At 44.6% G+C, this 14,415-nt stretch overlaps 1 protein-coding gene across 1 annotated transcript in view; it reads right to left on the bottom strand.

The window, feature by feature from the left end:
* Window positions 1-8,685: 8,685 nt before the first annotated feature.
* Psmd1 (proteasome 26S subunit, non-ATPase 1) overlaps window positions 8,686-14,415 on the bottom strand; it is a 96,721-nt gene continuing 90,991 nt past the window's right edge. The window contains exons 22-25 of the mRNA XM_045147534.1: window positions 14,198-14,284; window positions 13,173-13,319; window positions 10,775-10,930; window positions 8,686-8,892 (exon numbers count right to left, since the gene is read on the bottom strand). Coding sequence (XP_045003469.1) covers window positions 10,784-10,930; window positions 13,173-13,319; window positions 14,198-14,284 — 381 coding nt within the window. The 3' untranslated portion in view covers window positions 8,686-8,892; window positions 10,775-10,783. The remainder of the gene's footprint in view (window positions 8,893-10,774; window positions 10,931-13,172; window positions 13,320-14,197; window positions 14,285-14,415) is intronic.

Below are 14,415 nucleotides of genomic sequence, written 5' to 3'. Positions count from 1 at the left end.
AGGCAGCAGCATCTACCTCTTGGGCTGTGTGTATTAGCAACTTTGCTTGTTGCCGTGTCAAAACACTCAACAAAGGCACCTCAAGGAGGTTTACTTTGGCTCATAGTTTGAGGGCCCAGTTCTTCATGGCAGGCGTGCACGGAAACAGGAGCGTGAGACAGCTCATCGCATTGTGTCTGCTGTCAGGAAGCGAGGAGTGAGACATGCTCGTGCCCAGTTTGCTTTCTCCTTTTCAAAAAAAAAATATATTTTATTTATTTATTTGAGAGAGAAAGAGGTTGAGAGTGAGAGAGAGAGAGAGAATGGGCGTGCCAGGGCCTCCAGCCACTGCAAACCAACTCCAGATGCATGTGTCCCCTTGTGCATCTGGCTTATGTGGATCCTGGAGAATTGAACTGGCATCCTTTGGATTTGCAGGTAAGTGCCTTAACTGCTAAGCCACCTCTCCAGCCCTGCTTTCTCCCTTTTTTTTTTTTTTTTCGAGGTAGGGTTTCACTCTAGCTCAGGCTGATGTGGAATTCACTATGTAGTCTCGGAGTAGTCTCGAACTCACAGTGATCCTCCTACCTCTGCCTCTCAAGTGCTGGTATTAAAGGTGTGCACCACCACGCCCGGCTCTGCTTTCTCCTTTTTATTCAATCCAGGAGTCTGGTCCATTGAATGGTGCCTCTGACATTTAGGATGGGTCTTTCCACCTCAATGAACTCAAAACTCCTCCACAGCCATGCCCAGAGGTTTGTCTCCTAGGAGATTCGAGATCCTGTTGACAATCAACATTAACCATCACAGGCAGAAGTAGAGATAAACGTGGCTCATGGAGGTGTCTAGCACACAGTCAGTCAGTGATAACTAGCCATTATTTAATTCCACAAAAGACAAAGCCACTAAGGGACAGGACCACAGTCTGACTCTAAGCCTGAGGCCAAAGTCTATACGGTTCCCATTTCATGCTTTGGCTTGCAAGGGCTTTAGCTATAAACATGAACCCTCCAAACAGCACAAAGCACTTGCTAAGGGAAAAGAACACCATCTCCCTGATGATGGCTGTAAGGTTAGGGAGGTATCTGGGACAAGGCCATGGAAAGTGTTTCTGTTCAAGCTCAATTCTTCCTGTCATCACATGCCAGCAAAGATTCCAGACACCATCTGTGCATCAGGGTTCTTCAAGGCAGAGTCAAGTGAAAAAAATCAGTCCTCAGCAGGAGCAATCAGTCAGAAAGGGAGTACAGAGAGACATTTGGGTCCCTGGGGAAGGCAGCTCCCAGACAGATGAATTAATCACGGGTACTCATGGGACTCTGGCCAAATCACTCTGTTGTGGCTCTCAAGAAGCCATTCATAATACGGTTAGTGCTGGGCTGCCAGGCCACAGTGGTGCATGCTTGTAATCCCACTATAGAATTTGGGAGGCTGAGGGAGGTTAGTGAGGGAGGCCAGCCTGGGCTACATGGAGAGATTCTATTTTTTTAAAATTTCATTTATTTATTTGAGAGAGAGAGAGAGAGAGAGAGAGAGAGAGAGAGAGAGAGAGGGAGGGAGGGAGGGAGGGAGAGAATGGGCACACCAGGGCCTCTAGCCGCTGCAAACAAACTCCAGACGCGTGCGCCACCTTGTGGATCTTGTTTATGGGGGTCCTGAGGAATGGAGCCTCGCACAGTGGTCCTTAGGCTTCAAAGGCAAGTGCTTAACAGCTAAGCCATCTCTCCAGCCCTACATGGAGAGATTCTTAACTCACCAATGTCCCAATGTCTCTAAGACAAATGTGAGGGAAGCTTAACAAATCAGTTAGCAAGACAAATGTGGAAGAGGTTAGGTAGGGAAACTAGGCCATCGACAATAACGTGCAAGGAGAGCAGAGACAATATTGGGTCCTAGATGAGTAGAAGAACTTGGTCAGCCTTGGTGGCAGGAGTGAAGGAGAGTTTCTTGGAGTAAATCTCCAAAAACTGAGCTCTAAATCACTGAAGATTTTTTTTTTTTTTTTTTTTTTTTTGGTTTTTCGAGGTAGGGTCTTGCTCCAGCCCAGGCTGACCTGGAATTTACTATGTAGTCTCATGGCCTTGAACTCACAGCTATTCTCTTACCTTTGCCTCCTGAGTGCTGGGATTAAAGGTGTGCCCTACCACATACAGCCTAAAGATGGTCTTTGACTTACGGCTTGGTTTATGACATAGTCACTTTGTGCTGGCATGAAAGTGTGATGTTCAGTGAAACTGTACTTTAAGTTTTGATGAGGATCTAGATTCTGAGCTAGAGATACGTGGTCCAATCCTCTGGCAATGCTGGCCAGTGGCAGTGAACCACAGCTCCCGGTTAGCTGTGTGATCACAAGGGGAGACAACTGCTACTCCTCAGTGGCATCGCACTACTAAGCTATATCTGGTAGGTATAAAAGTATTTTCGGTTTACAAAAGGCTTATCAGGATATGTGGTGGTTTGATTCAGGTGTCCCCCATAAACTTTGGTGGTTTGAATGCTAGGTCCCCAGCAGATGGAGATATGGGAATTACCACCACCTGGAGGGAGTGTGTTGTTGGGGGCAGGCTTGTGGGTATTATAGCCACTGTCCCCTTGCCACTGTTTGGCACACTCTCCTCTTCCTGTTGTCCACCTGATGTTGGCCAGGGGGTGATGTCCACCCTCTGCTCATGCCATTGTTTTCCTCTGCCATCATGGAGTTTCCCCTTGAGTCTGTAAGCCAAAATAAACCTTTTCTCCTCCACAAGTTGCTCTTGGTCGGGTGATCTCTGCCAGCAATGCAATTCTGACTGCAACAGCAATGTTGGTACCAAGAGTGGCGCTGCTGCCAGACACCTGACTATGTGGCTTTGTCCTTTTGGAGCTGAGTTTCAAGAGGAATGTGGAAGGATTTGAAACCTTGGGCCAAGAGATGCCTTGCAGTGCTGTAAGTACAGCTTGATGGACTATTCTGGTCAGAGCTGAAAGACCTGAATGCAGTAACAACTATGGACTGTGAGGATTGGTTAATGAGGGTGAGAAAGAGCTTTGCTTGGATTGGATTAGAGGCAAGTTTGTGTAAGAAGCTGTTATGCCCGTGTCCTGAGAATTTGTGCAGGGTTGCTTTGCAGAGAAATGGACTAGTGTGAGTAGGAGGGATATGGCACAGAAATGAAATCTTTTGGCTGAAACTTCTGCCTATTCAGCTGCAAGTGCATGAGAGATTGCAACCATTGAGATTGGGCCAGCTGACCTGCATTGGGAGGAAGAATGTAGACTCTTCTGCAGGGCCTGAGTGCTCAAGGAGTGTCCTGTTCTTCAAAGTCTGCTTTTATTTCCCGGCCCCCCATTAACAAATTTGCACCCTACCTGATATTATGGAGTATAAGAAATGCAGGAAAGAGAGGGTCATTGAGTTTGCAACGTGGTATTGTGTTTCGGAAATGGCCATGGGTAGTGTGAAGCAGGTTTGCTGGATAACTGCATGGAGACCCAATAGAGTGGTGAAGATGAACTGTGGGTTGCAGTGGAGATGCTGGGACCACGAGATGGCTGCTAAGGAGAGCTGCTGCCTCTGATGAAGTTTTCCAGGACTGTGAGTAGCCTAGCTGGAGGGGCAAAATTGGAACTCCAGAGACTTGTTGCTGGTTAGAATTATTGGACTTGGAGACTTTCCACTGGCTAGAGTTGTTGGACTTGGAACTACAGAGTTTGATGTTTGCCCTGTTTAAATCTTGTATTGGTTGAGTATTCTTTTGCTATGCCCAATGCCATCTTTTGCAGTGTGTTTATTTTGTGCCATTATGGGTTTTTTGGGGACTTTTTGGTATTATGGCTCAGTTAAAAGACCTTGGATTATGGGGATTCTTTAAAAATAGTATTATTTATTTATTAGCGAGAGACAGAATGAGAATGGGTGTGTCAGGGCCTCCAGCCAGGACAAACGAACTCCAGACGCATGCACCCCCTTGTCCACTTATACATCTGGCTTACATGGGTCCTGGAGAATTGAACTGGGATCCATTGGCTTTGTAGGCAAATGCTTTAACCGCTAAGCCATCTCTCTAGCCCATATGGGGTAATATCATTAGGATTGATAAAAAATATAGGGACTATTAGAATTGGACTGAATGCATTGTATTTTCTATCATATGGTTATCAGCTTATGGCGGCCAGGGGAAGAATGTGGTTGTTTGATTCAGGTGTCCCCTATAAACTTAGGTGCTCTGAATGCTAGGTTCCCAGCTGATGGAGATTTGCGAATTAACACCTCCTGGAGGCAGTGAATTGAATTGTTGGGGACAGGTTTATAGGTATCATAGCAAGTGTCCCCTTGCCAGTGTTTAGCACACTCTTCTATTGTCATGGTCCACCTTATGTTGGCCAGGGGGAGATGTCCACCCTCTGCTCATGCCATCATTTTCCTCTGCCATGATGGAGCTTCCCCCTCAAATCTGTGAGCCAAAATAAACCATTTTTTGCCCACAAGCTGCTCTTGGTCAGATGATTTCTACCAGCAACGGGAACCTGACTGCAATAGGATACAAACCCCATCGTCAATCATGGACTAGCTGTAGATTTACCAGATAGATATAAAATGTTGGGAGTCAAAGGGGAAAGATTTTAAAGCCAGGCACGGTGGCACACGCCTTTAATCCCAGCATTTAGGAGGCAGAGGTGGGGGCTCGCTGTGAGCGCGAGGCCACCCTGAGACCCTAGAGTGAGTTCCAGGTCAGCTTGGGCTAGTGTGAAACCCTACCTTGGGAAAAAGAAAAGAAAAAAAAATTAAGAAACAGAGCTTAGGTTTTTTTTTTTTTAAATTTTATTTATTTATTCATTTATTTGAGAGCGACAGACACAGAGAGAAAGAGATAGAGGGAGAGAGAGAATGGGCGCGCCAGGGCTTCCAGCCTCTGCAAACGAACTCCAGACGCATGCGTCCCCTTGTGCATCTGGCTAACGTGGGACCTGGGGAACCGAGCCTCGAACCGGGGTCCTTAGTCTTCACAGGCAAGCGCTTAACCGCCAAGCCATATCTCCAGCCCAGAGCCTACGTTTTTTAGAGGTTGTGCAATCAGGTCTGAGGGTGAAGTTGGGGGAAGAGAGACAAGATGGGAGGGAGGCTGGAACTATGGAATCAGTATGAAGGGTTCTCCAAAAGTTAAAAATAAGCTGGGCATGATGGTGCACACCTTTAATCTCAGCACTTCTTTTAATGTTCATTTCCATATATTAACGCTACTCTCACTTTTGGTTAGAGAATCTTCTCTTTTCAGATGACAGTGACCTTGGGAGGACTCAGAAGGCACCATGGTGCTGAGAAGTGACAGAGGAGTTCTCAGCACTGAAACATCTCTTATCACATTTCCCAAAGCTCAGGGTCCATTGCCGAAGAGGTGGTGGAAAGAATGTAAGAGCCAAAGGGAGGGTAGGACTCCTTACAACGTGCTTCTCCAGATACAAAATGGCCTTGGATATTCATGACTTCACATTGTCTGACACTACCTACACAAGATCATCATAATAGGAGGAAAAGAAGATGACATCAAAATAAAAGAGACTGATGGGGGGGAGGGGATATGATGGAGAATGGGGCTTCAAAGGGGAGAGTGGGGGTGGGGAGGGAATTACCGTGAGATATTGTTTTCAATTATGGAAGTTGTTAAAAAATATATATAAATCTCAAAGAAGGGTATAAAATACATACATACATCAAGGGGGGGGGGGGCGTGAATGGGTGAACCAGGTCCTCTAGCCACTGCAAAGGAACTCCAGATGCATGTGCCACCCTTGTGCATCTGACTTACATGGGTACTGGGGAACTGAACCTGGGTCCTTAGGTTTCACAAGCAAATGCCTTAACTGCTAAGCCATCTCTCCAGCCCCCGTTTATTTATTATTATTATTTTCAATGTAGGGTTTCACCGCAGTCCAGGCTGATCTGGAATTCACTATGTAGTCTCAGGGTGGCCTCGAACTCACGGTGATCCTCCTACCTCTGCCTCCTGAGTGCCGGGATTAAAGGCATGAGCCAACATGCCCAGCTATTTATTTATTTATTAACTTTTTTCTTAAGACAAGATCTCACTCTAGTACAAACTGGCCTGGAACTCATTATGAAGGCCAGGCTGGCCTTAAGCTTACATTGATCTTCCTACCTCAGTCTCCCGAGTGCTAGAACTATAGATGTGAGCCACCACACCTGGCTTTATGAGATGGGTTATGAAAGCCATTGTCATCAGCAAAAGCATGGTGTATGAAGGTGGAATAGATGTGGCTGTTTAGAGGGCAGATCGAAAGGAAGACCAATTTTGGAAGGCTAGCAGAGCAACAGATCATATTCATCTGCCCAAGGATCAAAGAATCCCTGCATAACTGATGCCTATGTAAAGACAAACACTTGTCCAATCTGTAAAATGCAGGGGAAGTCTAAGACAGGAGGAACATAATAGCATGTCATAGCCATGAAGAGAATTTTTTTTTTTTTTGAGGTAGGGTCTCACTCTAGCCCAGGCTGACCTGGAATTCACTATGTAGTCTTAGGGTGGCCTCAAACTCACAGCGATCCTCCTACCTCTGCTTCCCGAGTGCTGGGATGAAAGGTGTGCACCACCATGCCCGGCAAGAATTTTTTATTTTTAAAATATTTTATTTATTGGAGGAGAGAGAGAGAGAGAACAAGTGAGAGCAAGTGAGAATGGGTACACCAGGGCCTCTAGCCACTGCAAACTCCAGACGCATGCTCCACCGTGTGCATCTGGCTTTACATGGGTACTAGGGAATGGAACTTGGGTACTCAGAACTGCTGACCCATCTCTCCAGCCTCAAGGGCAGGAACTGGGAGGTAGGGGCTCTAGTAGGTACAGAGCTATATGGCAAGGACTGGATTCTAGATCAGGTCTGAATTCAGAAACCAAACCATTTACTTCCACTGGTTTCACTGTATGAACCCTTCTTTCTGGAGAGGTGTGCCACCGATGCCATCTCAGGGGTAACCATTGCCAGTCCCCCTTGTTTCTCCTATTGAACATGTCATTTTTGCTCCTGTCCTGTCCAGAGAAGACTTTATTCTACATTCCCTAGGGAATCTAGTTTAAAAAAACTAAGGAAAGCAGACAGTCTCCTCATAACCAGATTCAAGTGACCGTATGACTTTGCAGTCTGTGCTCTGAAGCACCAACCGCGACACCTGCACTGGCTCCGAGCTGTAGCTCTCTCCTCATGCTCACTCCGCTCTGGTGTCTGGAAGGAAGCCAGGAGTGTTGGCAAGCTAGGGGATATACCACCCTTCCCAAGCTACTCCGTTTTGGACAGTGACATCATTGAGACTTCTGTTTTTTTGAACATTCCACGTATTAGGGAAATGTTAGAGAGATAACTGTCTGAAATGCAAGCAACATTAAGAGTTTGAACAGGAAGGGCATAGCTAATGAGAGGCCAGGAAATGAAATAATGTCTTTTATAGAATCATTTGATATTGAAGAAACAAGGAACTTACAAAGGAGGGAATGCAATGAAATTAATTATATAGAGCCACTTTTGAGGGTAGTAACCTTTAGACCTGGACCTAACGAGACTGGGCAGATGACTACATTAGAGCTCTTTAGGAGAATTTTGAGGTAAAGAGCCTATCTTCTGAGGCATAACTCAGTGGTAGAGCACTTTTCTGGCATGCACAAAACCCTAGGCTCAATCCCCACCACTGCAGGGGAGTGTCAGGGGTAAGAGTGCTTCAGTAACTATCTCTTAAGAAGTCAAAAAATCAGCTGGGCATGGTGGCTCAAACCTTTAATCCCAGCACTCAGTAGGCTAATGTAGGGGAATCACCGTGAGATCTAGGCCACCCTGGGCTACAGAGTGAGTTCCAGGTTAACCTGGGCTGCAGTAAAAAACCCTGCTTCAGAAAAAAAGTCACCCAGGTGCAGGCATCTCCCCCTCCCACCCTTTTCTATCCTCCTTTTTTGCTCTCTCTCTCTCTGGTGTATGCACCCCCTCCCTTCCTGTCTCTGCCCTTCTCCCTCTCATTACAACAAAAAGTCTTAGACAAAAAAAAAAAAGGCTGGAGAAGAGATGGCTTACCAGTTAAGGTGCTTGCATGCAAAGCCAAAGGACCTAGGTTCGGTTTGATTCTTTAGTACTCATATAAGCCCAGATGCACAAGGTGGCACAGGCATTTGGAGATCATGTACAGTGGCTGGAGGTCCTGGCATGCTCATTTTTCTCTCTTTCCTCTTACTCTTCAGATCCCATGTAAGCCAGATGCACAAAGGTGAGGCAAGTGCAAGGTCACACATGCCCAGTAGGTGGCATAAGGGGCTGAGGCCCTGGCATGCCAATTCTCTCTCAAACAAAAACCAACAACAAGAAAAAACAAAGCAGCTAGGCGTGGTGGCGCATGCCTTTCATCCCAGTACTTGGGAGGCAGAGGTAGAAGGATCACTGTGAGTTCAAGGCCACCCTGAGTCTACATAGTGAGTTCCAGGTTAGGCTGGACTATAGTGAGACCCTACCTTGAAAAACCAAAACAAACAAACAAAAAAACCAAAGCTGGGTATGGTTGCACACACCTTTAATCCCAGCACTCAAAAGGCAGAGGTAGGAGGATTGCCATGAGTTCGAGGCCACCCTGAGACTATATAGAGAATTCCAGGTCAGCCTGAGCTAGGGTGAGACCTTATCTCGACAAACCAAAAACTCAGGATGAAAAACAAACCAGTAAGACTTATCTGGAGATTTTAATATATTTATTTGAAAACCAAGTTCTGTGAAAGAGCACACTAGTCATATATCTTCTCTTCATCCAAAGACTGGGACACAAGCTGCTTACGATCAGCTCAGAGGCAATGGTACATGCAGTGAGTAGGGCTCAGCTTGAGTTTCCTCAGAGGCATTTCAGTGTGAGCCAGGATAATCTTCAGGTGAGGAAATGAGATCCTGGGAAAGGAAAGAAAACGCGGTAAGAGGCAGAAGCTGGCGCCATTCTTTATTTCATTTTTTTTTCTTTTCTTTCTTTTTTTTTTTGGCTTTTTGAGGCAGGGTTTAATTCCCCAGTACCATGTAAAGCCATACACACAAAGTGGTACATGCATATGGAGTTCATTTGCAAGGGCAGAAGGCTCTGGCATGCCCAATCTCTCTCTTTCTCTCTCTCTCTCTCAAAAAAAAAAAAAAAAAAGAGAAAGAAAAAGAAAGAAATGGGCTAGAGAGATGGCTTAGTGGTTAAGGCACTTGCCTGTGAAACCTAAGGGCCCAGGTTCAATCCCCTAGTACCCACATAAGCTGAAGGCACATGATGGCAGATGTGTCCAGAGTTTACCATGGCTGGAGGCTCTGGCACACCCATTCTCTGTCTCTTTCTCTCAAAAATTTTAAAAAATGAGAAAAGAAATAAAAAATAAACATATGTAAACTTTTTTTTGGTAGGGTTTCACTGGCTCAGGGTGACCTGGAATTCACTATGTAGTCTCAGGGTGGCCTTGAACTCACAGCAATCCTTCTACCTCTGCCTCCTGAGAGCTAGGATTAAAGGCGTACACCAGCATGCCCGCCTTCTTTTTTCTTTTTAGAGACAGTGAGAGAGAATTGGTGCGCCAGGTCCTCAGCCACTGTACTGGAATTCCAGATGCTTGTGCCACCTAGTGGGCATGTGTGACCTTGCACTTGCCTTACCTTTGTATGTCTGGCTTGCATGGGATCTGAAGAGAGATTGAACATGGGTCCTTAGGCTTTGCAAGCAAGCACCTTAACTGCAGAGCCATCTCTCCAGCCCAAAACATACTTTTAAATAACTTTTGTTGTTTGGTTTTTCGAGGTAGGGTCTCACTCTAGCCCAGGCTGACCTAGAATTCCCTATGTAGTCTCAGGGTGGCCTTGAACTCACAGTGATCCTCCTACCTCTGCCTCCCAAATGCTGGGATTAAAGACATGTGCCACCACACCTCTTTTTTCTCAACTTTTTGAATCAATATTGTCTGAACAAATTACATAATAATCATGTTTTTTCCAACTGGAAAAACATTTTGGTATATTTAACTGATCCCAAAGTCCCTCTAACTAGTATGTCTTAAGTACACAAGATGTTAAATTAATTGAATCAATGAATGTTAAAACTTTTAATGCTGAATGTAACAGACAGGAAAAGTGATTGGGAGGCCTATACCTGCTATTAACAGTGTTACTCATGTACCAATGCTGACCCACAAACTAACTGATTCATACAAGGAGCGTATCAACTCTATCACCTTGATCACTAAACAAATTAGACTTAAGCTATGTCAGTTGGGAAATATGTTGCCCAGAATGGCATCGAATTTGCTATGGAGCTGAAACTGCTTTCAACTCCAGATTCTCTGCCTCCACTTCCCCAGTGCTGTAATTGTAAGCCTGTGCCACCATGCTTAGTTTGGTTACAGGCCTTTTTTTTTTTGAGGCAGGGTCTCAACTCTAGCCCAGACTGACCTGGAATTCACTATGTTGTCTCAGGCTGGCCTCCAACTCACAGTGATCCTCCTACCTCTGCCTCCCGAGTGCTGTGCTGGGATTTAAAGGTGCACAATGGTCTTGGGGTTTTCTTTCTTCTTTGACTCTATTTTTTAGGCTTAGGATTCTGCCAAAGTGATTGGTTAGCAAACTTTTCACAGTTCCATCAGGAGAAAGGGAGCTTGCTCTAGAATGCAAGTCTCATGCTTCGGTCCTCAAGAAAGTCTTCTCACAGCCAGGCATGGTATGATGGCACACATTTTCAATCCCAGCACACAAAAAATTGAAAAGTCTCTACAAAGAGGCTGTTTGTAAGTTAATTCTGTTGAACACTCACCTCTGGTTCTTAATCATCAATATACTCGAACGGCTCTGGAGGTTCTGGCTCTTGTTCCTCCTCCTCGATTTTTGGGCCATGTGCTGCCACAGGTTCCACCAGTTCTTCGATGTCTTCACTGGTGTCTTTGAGAATTATGATGCCTCCGATGGAGAGCTGTAAACACACAAGAGGAAGGGAGCAGAACACCTTTAATCCCAGTACTTAGGAGACAGGTAGGAGGATCACTATGAGTTCAAAGCCAGCCTGGGACTACAGAGTGCGTTCCAGGCCATCCTGGGCTACAGTGAGACCCTACCTTAGAACAAAACAAAACAAAACTCTCTACTTATTACAATCTTAGTCCTGTGGCTGTGCCTGGTGTAACATTGTGATGCTGCTCTACTGGATGCTGCATTCCAATTTAGTAGTATTTTCCAGCCAGAGAATTGAATATGAGCCTAGATTGATTGTAAGCATAATGTTCATTGTCCCAACAGGGGTTCTGAATGCCTTGCTATTCAAGATAACGGTCTTGGAACAGTAGCATCGTTATCATTCCAGAGCTTGTTAAAAATGGGGAAAGCTGGCCCTACCCTTGATATGCATTTTAGTAAGCTCTCCAGTTGACATGTAGATGCAGTATAGTTTTAGAAGCACCTTGGTCTAATATATACTATATTTGTTAGATGGCCATCATTTTGGATTCAAGAGAATCTACAAATAAAACGCCAAATTTTCACCAGCAATTGCAGAACCATGGAGAAATATAAGTAACAGACATGTGAGTATTTCACTTTACAAGTCATTGTGCTGCAAGCCCAGGAAAAAACAGATGGGAAAGAAGACTGTAGTAGCAATTCTATTAGCCTGCCTCAACATATTAGCAGAAGGTAAATACAAATCCCTAACTATTCACCCATCTCTGGCATGCTAATCTTATTCTATTTGCTTGCCTCTGACGAAGGAAATGGAAAGCTGCTCTCTGTAATTACATCAGTCAACAGAGGCAGGCACATCTGGACAAAGCACATTACTGGGAAGGCAAAGAGGCAAGAGCGTGATGGTTCACATGTGTGCAAACATCTCTGCCGCTGAACCGAATGTGATTGTGGTCACCAGGACCCTGCCCCGCCATGCTGGTAAAGCTGGCATGCCTTTAAGAATTTCTACAGACACCAAACAATCTTTAACTCTCTCCCTTAAAAAGTTTGCTTTTGGTTTTTTGGCTGTTTACTTCTGAACTTCCAGATCCCTGCTCTGGTAACTACCCTTGCCTCAGCCTCACTGGGCTGAGATGGAGGGACTCTTATTCTCACGTGGGCTCCCTACCTGTTCCTGCCTTCCACAAGGCAGGAGCTCTCTGATGTTCTCTTCTTTCCTTCTCCTTCTCTTAATCTAATAGTCTCTCTAAACATCTGAGCTAACAATTTGACACCACAATTGGAAAATTCCACACCTGACCTCACGTGATAGATTATGGCTTAGACAATAAGCACAGTATCATGTTAAAATTTCTTCATATTGTTTGAATGTGAAATGTCCCCCAAATGCTCATGGCATTTGGACACTCAAGTGGTCCTCAGCTGACAGCACTGCTGTGGAAGTTGTGGAACCTTTGTGATGTAGGGCCTAGCTAGTTAGAAGACATAGGATGGGCCTTAAGTGTTCTAGCCCAGCTCTGCTTCCAGAGCCTTTTTTTTTTTTTTTCTGATTTCTGGTTGGTTGAGATGTGAAGCCCCAACCACATGTTCCCACACCATTTCAACTCCATATCATGCCTGTCCCATCATGATGGACTTTCAAACTGTGAGCCAAAATAAATTCTCCCTTTGAGTTCTGTCACAGTAATGAGACAAGTACCTTATATGTATGTACATATTCTGAACATGAAATATTCTGCCTTGGAGTTGAATGTCATAAAGATCCTTTCATAACTAAAATATATTATGTCCACGACAGCAGAATAATTATGATGATGATGATCACTTGTTCTCATTGCTTGTGTATTAACTCATTTGATCTGTGGTAGAAAGTTAGAGAGGAAAGCTGGGTACAGTGGTGTATGCCTTTAATCCCAGCACTCGGGAGGCAGAGGTTGGAGGATCGCCATGAGTTCAAGGCCACCCTGAGACTACATGGTGAATTCCAGGTCAGTCTGAGTTAGAGTGAGACCCTACCTTGGGGAAAAAAAAAGTTTATAGAGGATAGTTTCTGGTATACAGAAGGGAAAACTAAGGCCGAGAGATTTAGTACCTGGGCCAAGGCTACACAGCCGATGAAGGGTAGAGTAAAGATTCAAACCCAGTATGCCTGGCTCTATAGTTATATCCCTAATAATCTGTACGTAACTGAGGGGAATTATCCCTACAGATTACTAACCAATTACAAATATAGACAAGAGCCATCAGTAACTTACTGGTTTGAAAGGCTGGTATCTACAGGTTTCTGGCATGGTTAGGACCTTAAGCTGGGCAGGCATAGCTCTGGCTGGATTGTCCAGTAACTGGAAGTTTGGCTCAGGTTCTTTTTTCTTTTCTTTCTCTTCTTTTTTCTCTGCTTCATCCTAGGAGGGGAAAAGGCAATTCAATCAAGGTTTACTTTGTCCCACAGGACTGATCATTTATTAGGCATAAAAGGTAGTGGTAGACAACCGGAATGGTTCCACAGACAGAGGAGAGAAAGCAACTCAGCCCAGTTAGGGTGAGGGCAGTGTCTGACTTGGCTTTAAAGGATGAGAAGTTTTTTCTAGTGGCAGAGATCAGAAAAAGAGGGTCTATTTAAACAAATGATAATCTAGTTGCCTGAAACAGCCTCTTTTTATCAAGACACTGCTTAAAGCTCTATTCAACACTTCAAAACCTATTTTAGTTATAATTTTCTCTAGGAACTCATTCTTGATTTGGACCCCTCTATCATCCCACAAAGGGCTATTGTTATGGTTTGAATGTAAATGAGTAGCTGGTGTCCAGCAAGTGGCAGTTTGGGAAGGTTGTAGAACATTTTGGACCTGGGGCCTAGCAGGCAAATGTAGGGCTGAAAGGACAAGGCTTGAGGGTTTTAGGCCCATCAGCTCCCAGACTGAGCTCTCTGCTTCTTTACCTGCCAAGCTGTGAGCAAGCCACTCAGTAAGCTTTCACTGCCACAGACAGAGCCCCTGCCACCACGCCTTCCCTGCCATGACGGGACTGGATCCCTTTAAACCATGAGCCAAAATAAACTCTTAAGTTGCTTCTGTCAGGTATTCTGTCACAGCAACAAGAAAGGATAACACAGATAAAATTGTCTAGAGTCCTTTTCAGATAAAATTATATGATTATACGATTCTGTTGCTGGAGAAAGAAAATTATTTTAAAAAGATAAGAGCAAAGTAAATAATTAGTGTTGAATTAATGAAGAATCAGGATCATGACAGAGGTAAATTAAACACTAAGTTATACCTACCACTTCCATTTTCTCCTCCTCCTTTTTTTCTTTTTCTTTTTCCTTTTTTTTAGCTTTGGCAGTAATAGATAATACAGCAGTAGAAACCTAGGGAACAGTCAAAAGAGTAAGCTGTTATAATTTCTTATTTATACACTAAGATACAAGCCCAAAGAGAACATAGCACTATAACAATTCCCCATTTCCTGTCAGCAAATATTATAAACAACAATGTAACA

This window comes from Jaculus jaculus, chromosome 4 (genome assembly GCF_020740685.1).
Source record: "Jaculus jaculus isolate mJacJac1 chromosome 4, mJacJac1.mat.Y.cur, whole genome shotgun sequence".
In the NCBI taxonomy this organism is placed as follows: Eukaryota; Metazoa; Chordata; class Mammalia; order Rodentia; family Dipodidae; genus Jaculus; species Jaculus jaculus.
Note: the sequence above shows the minus strand (reverse complement) of the source record. Positions and strands in the feature narration are given on the sequence as shown.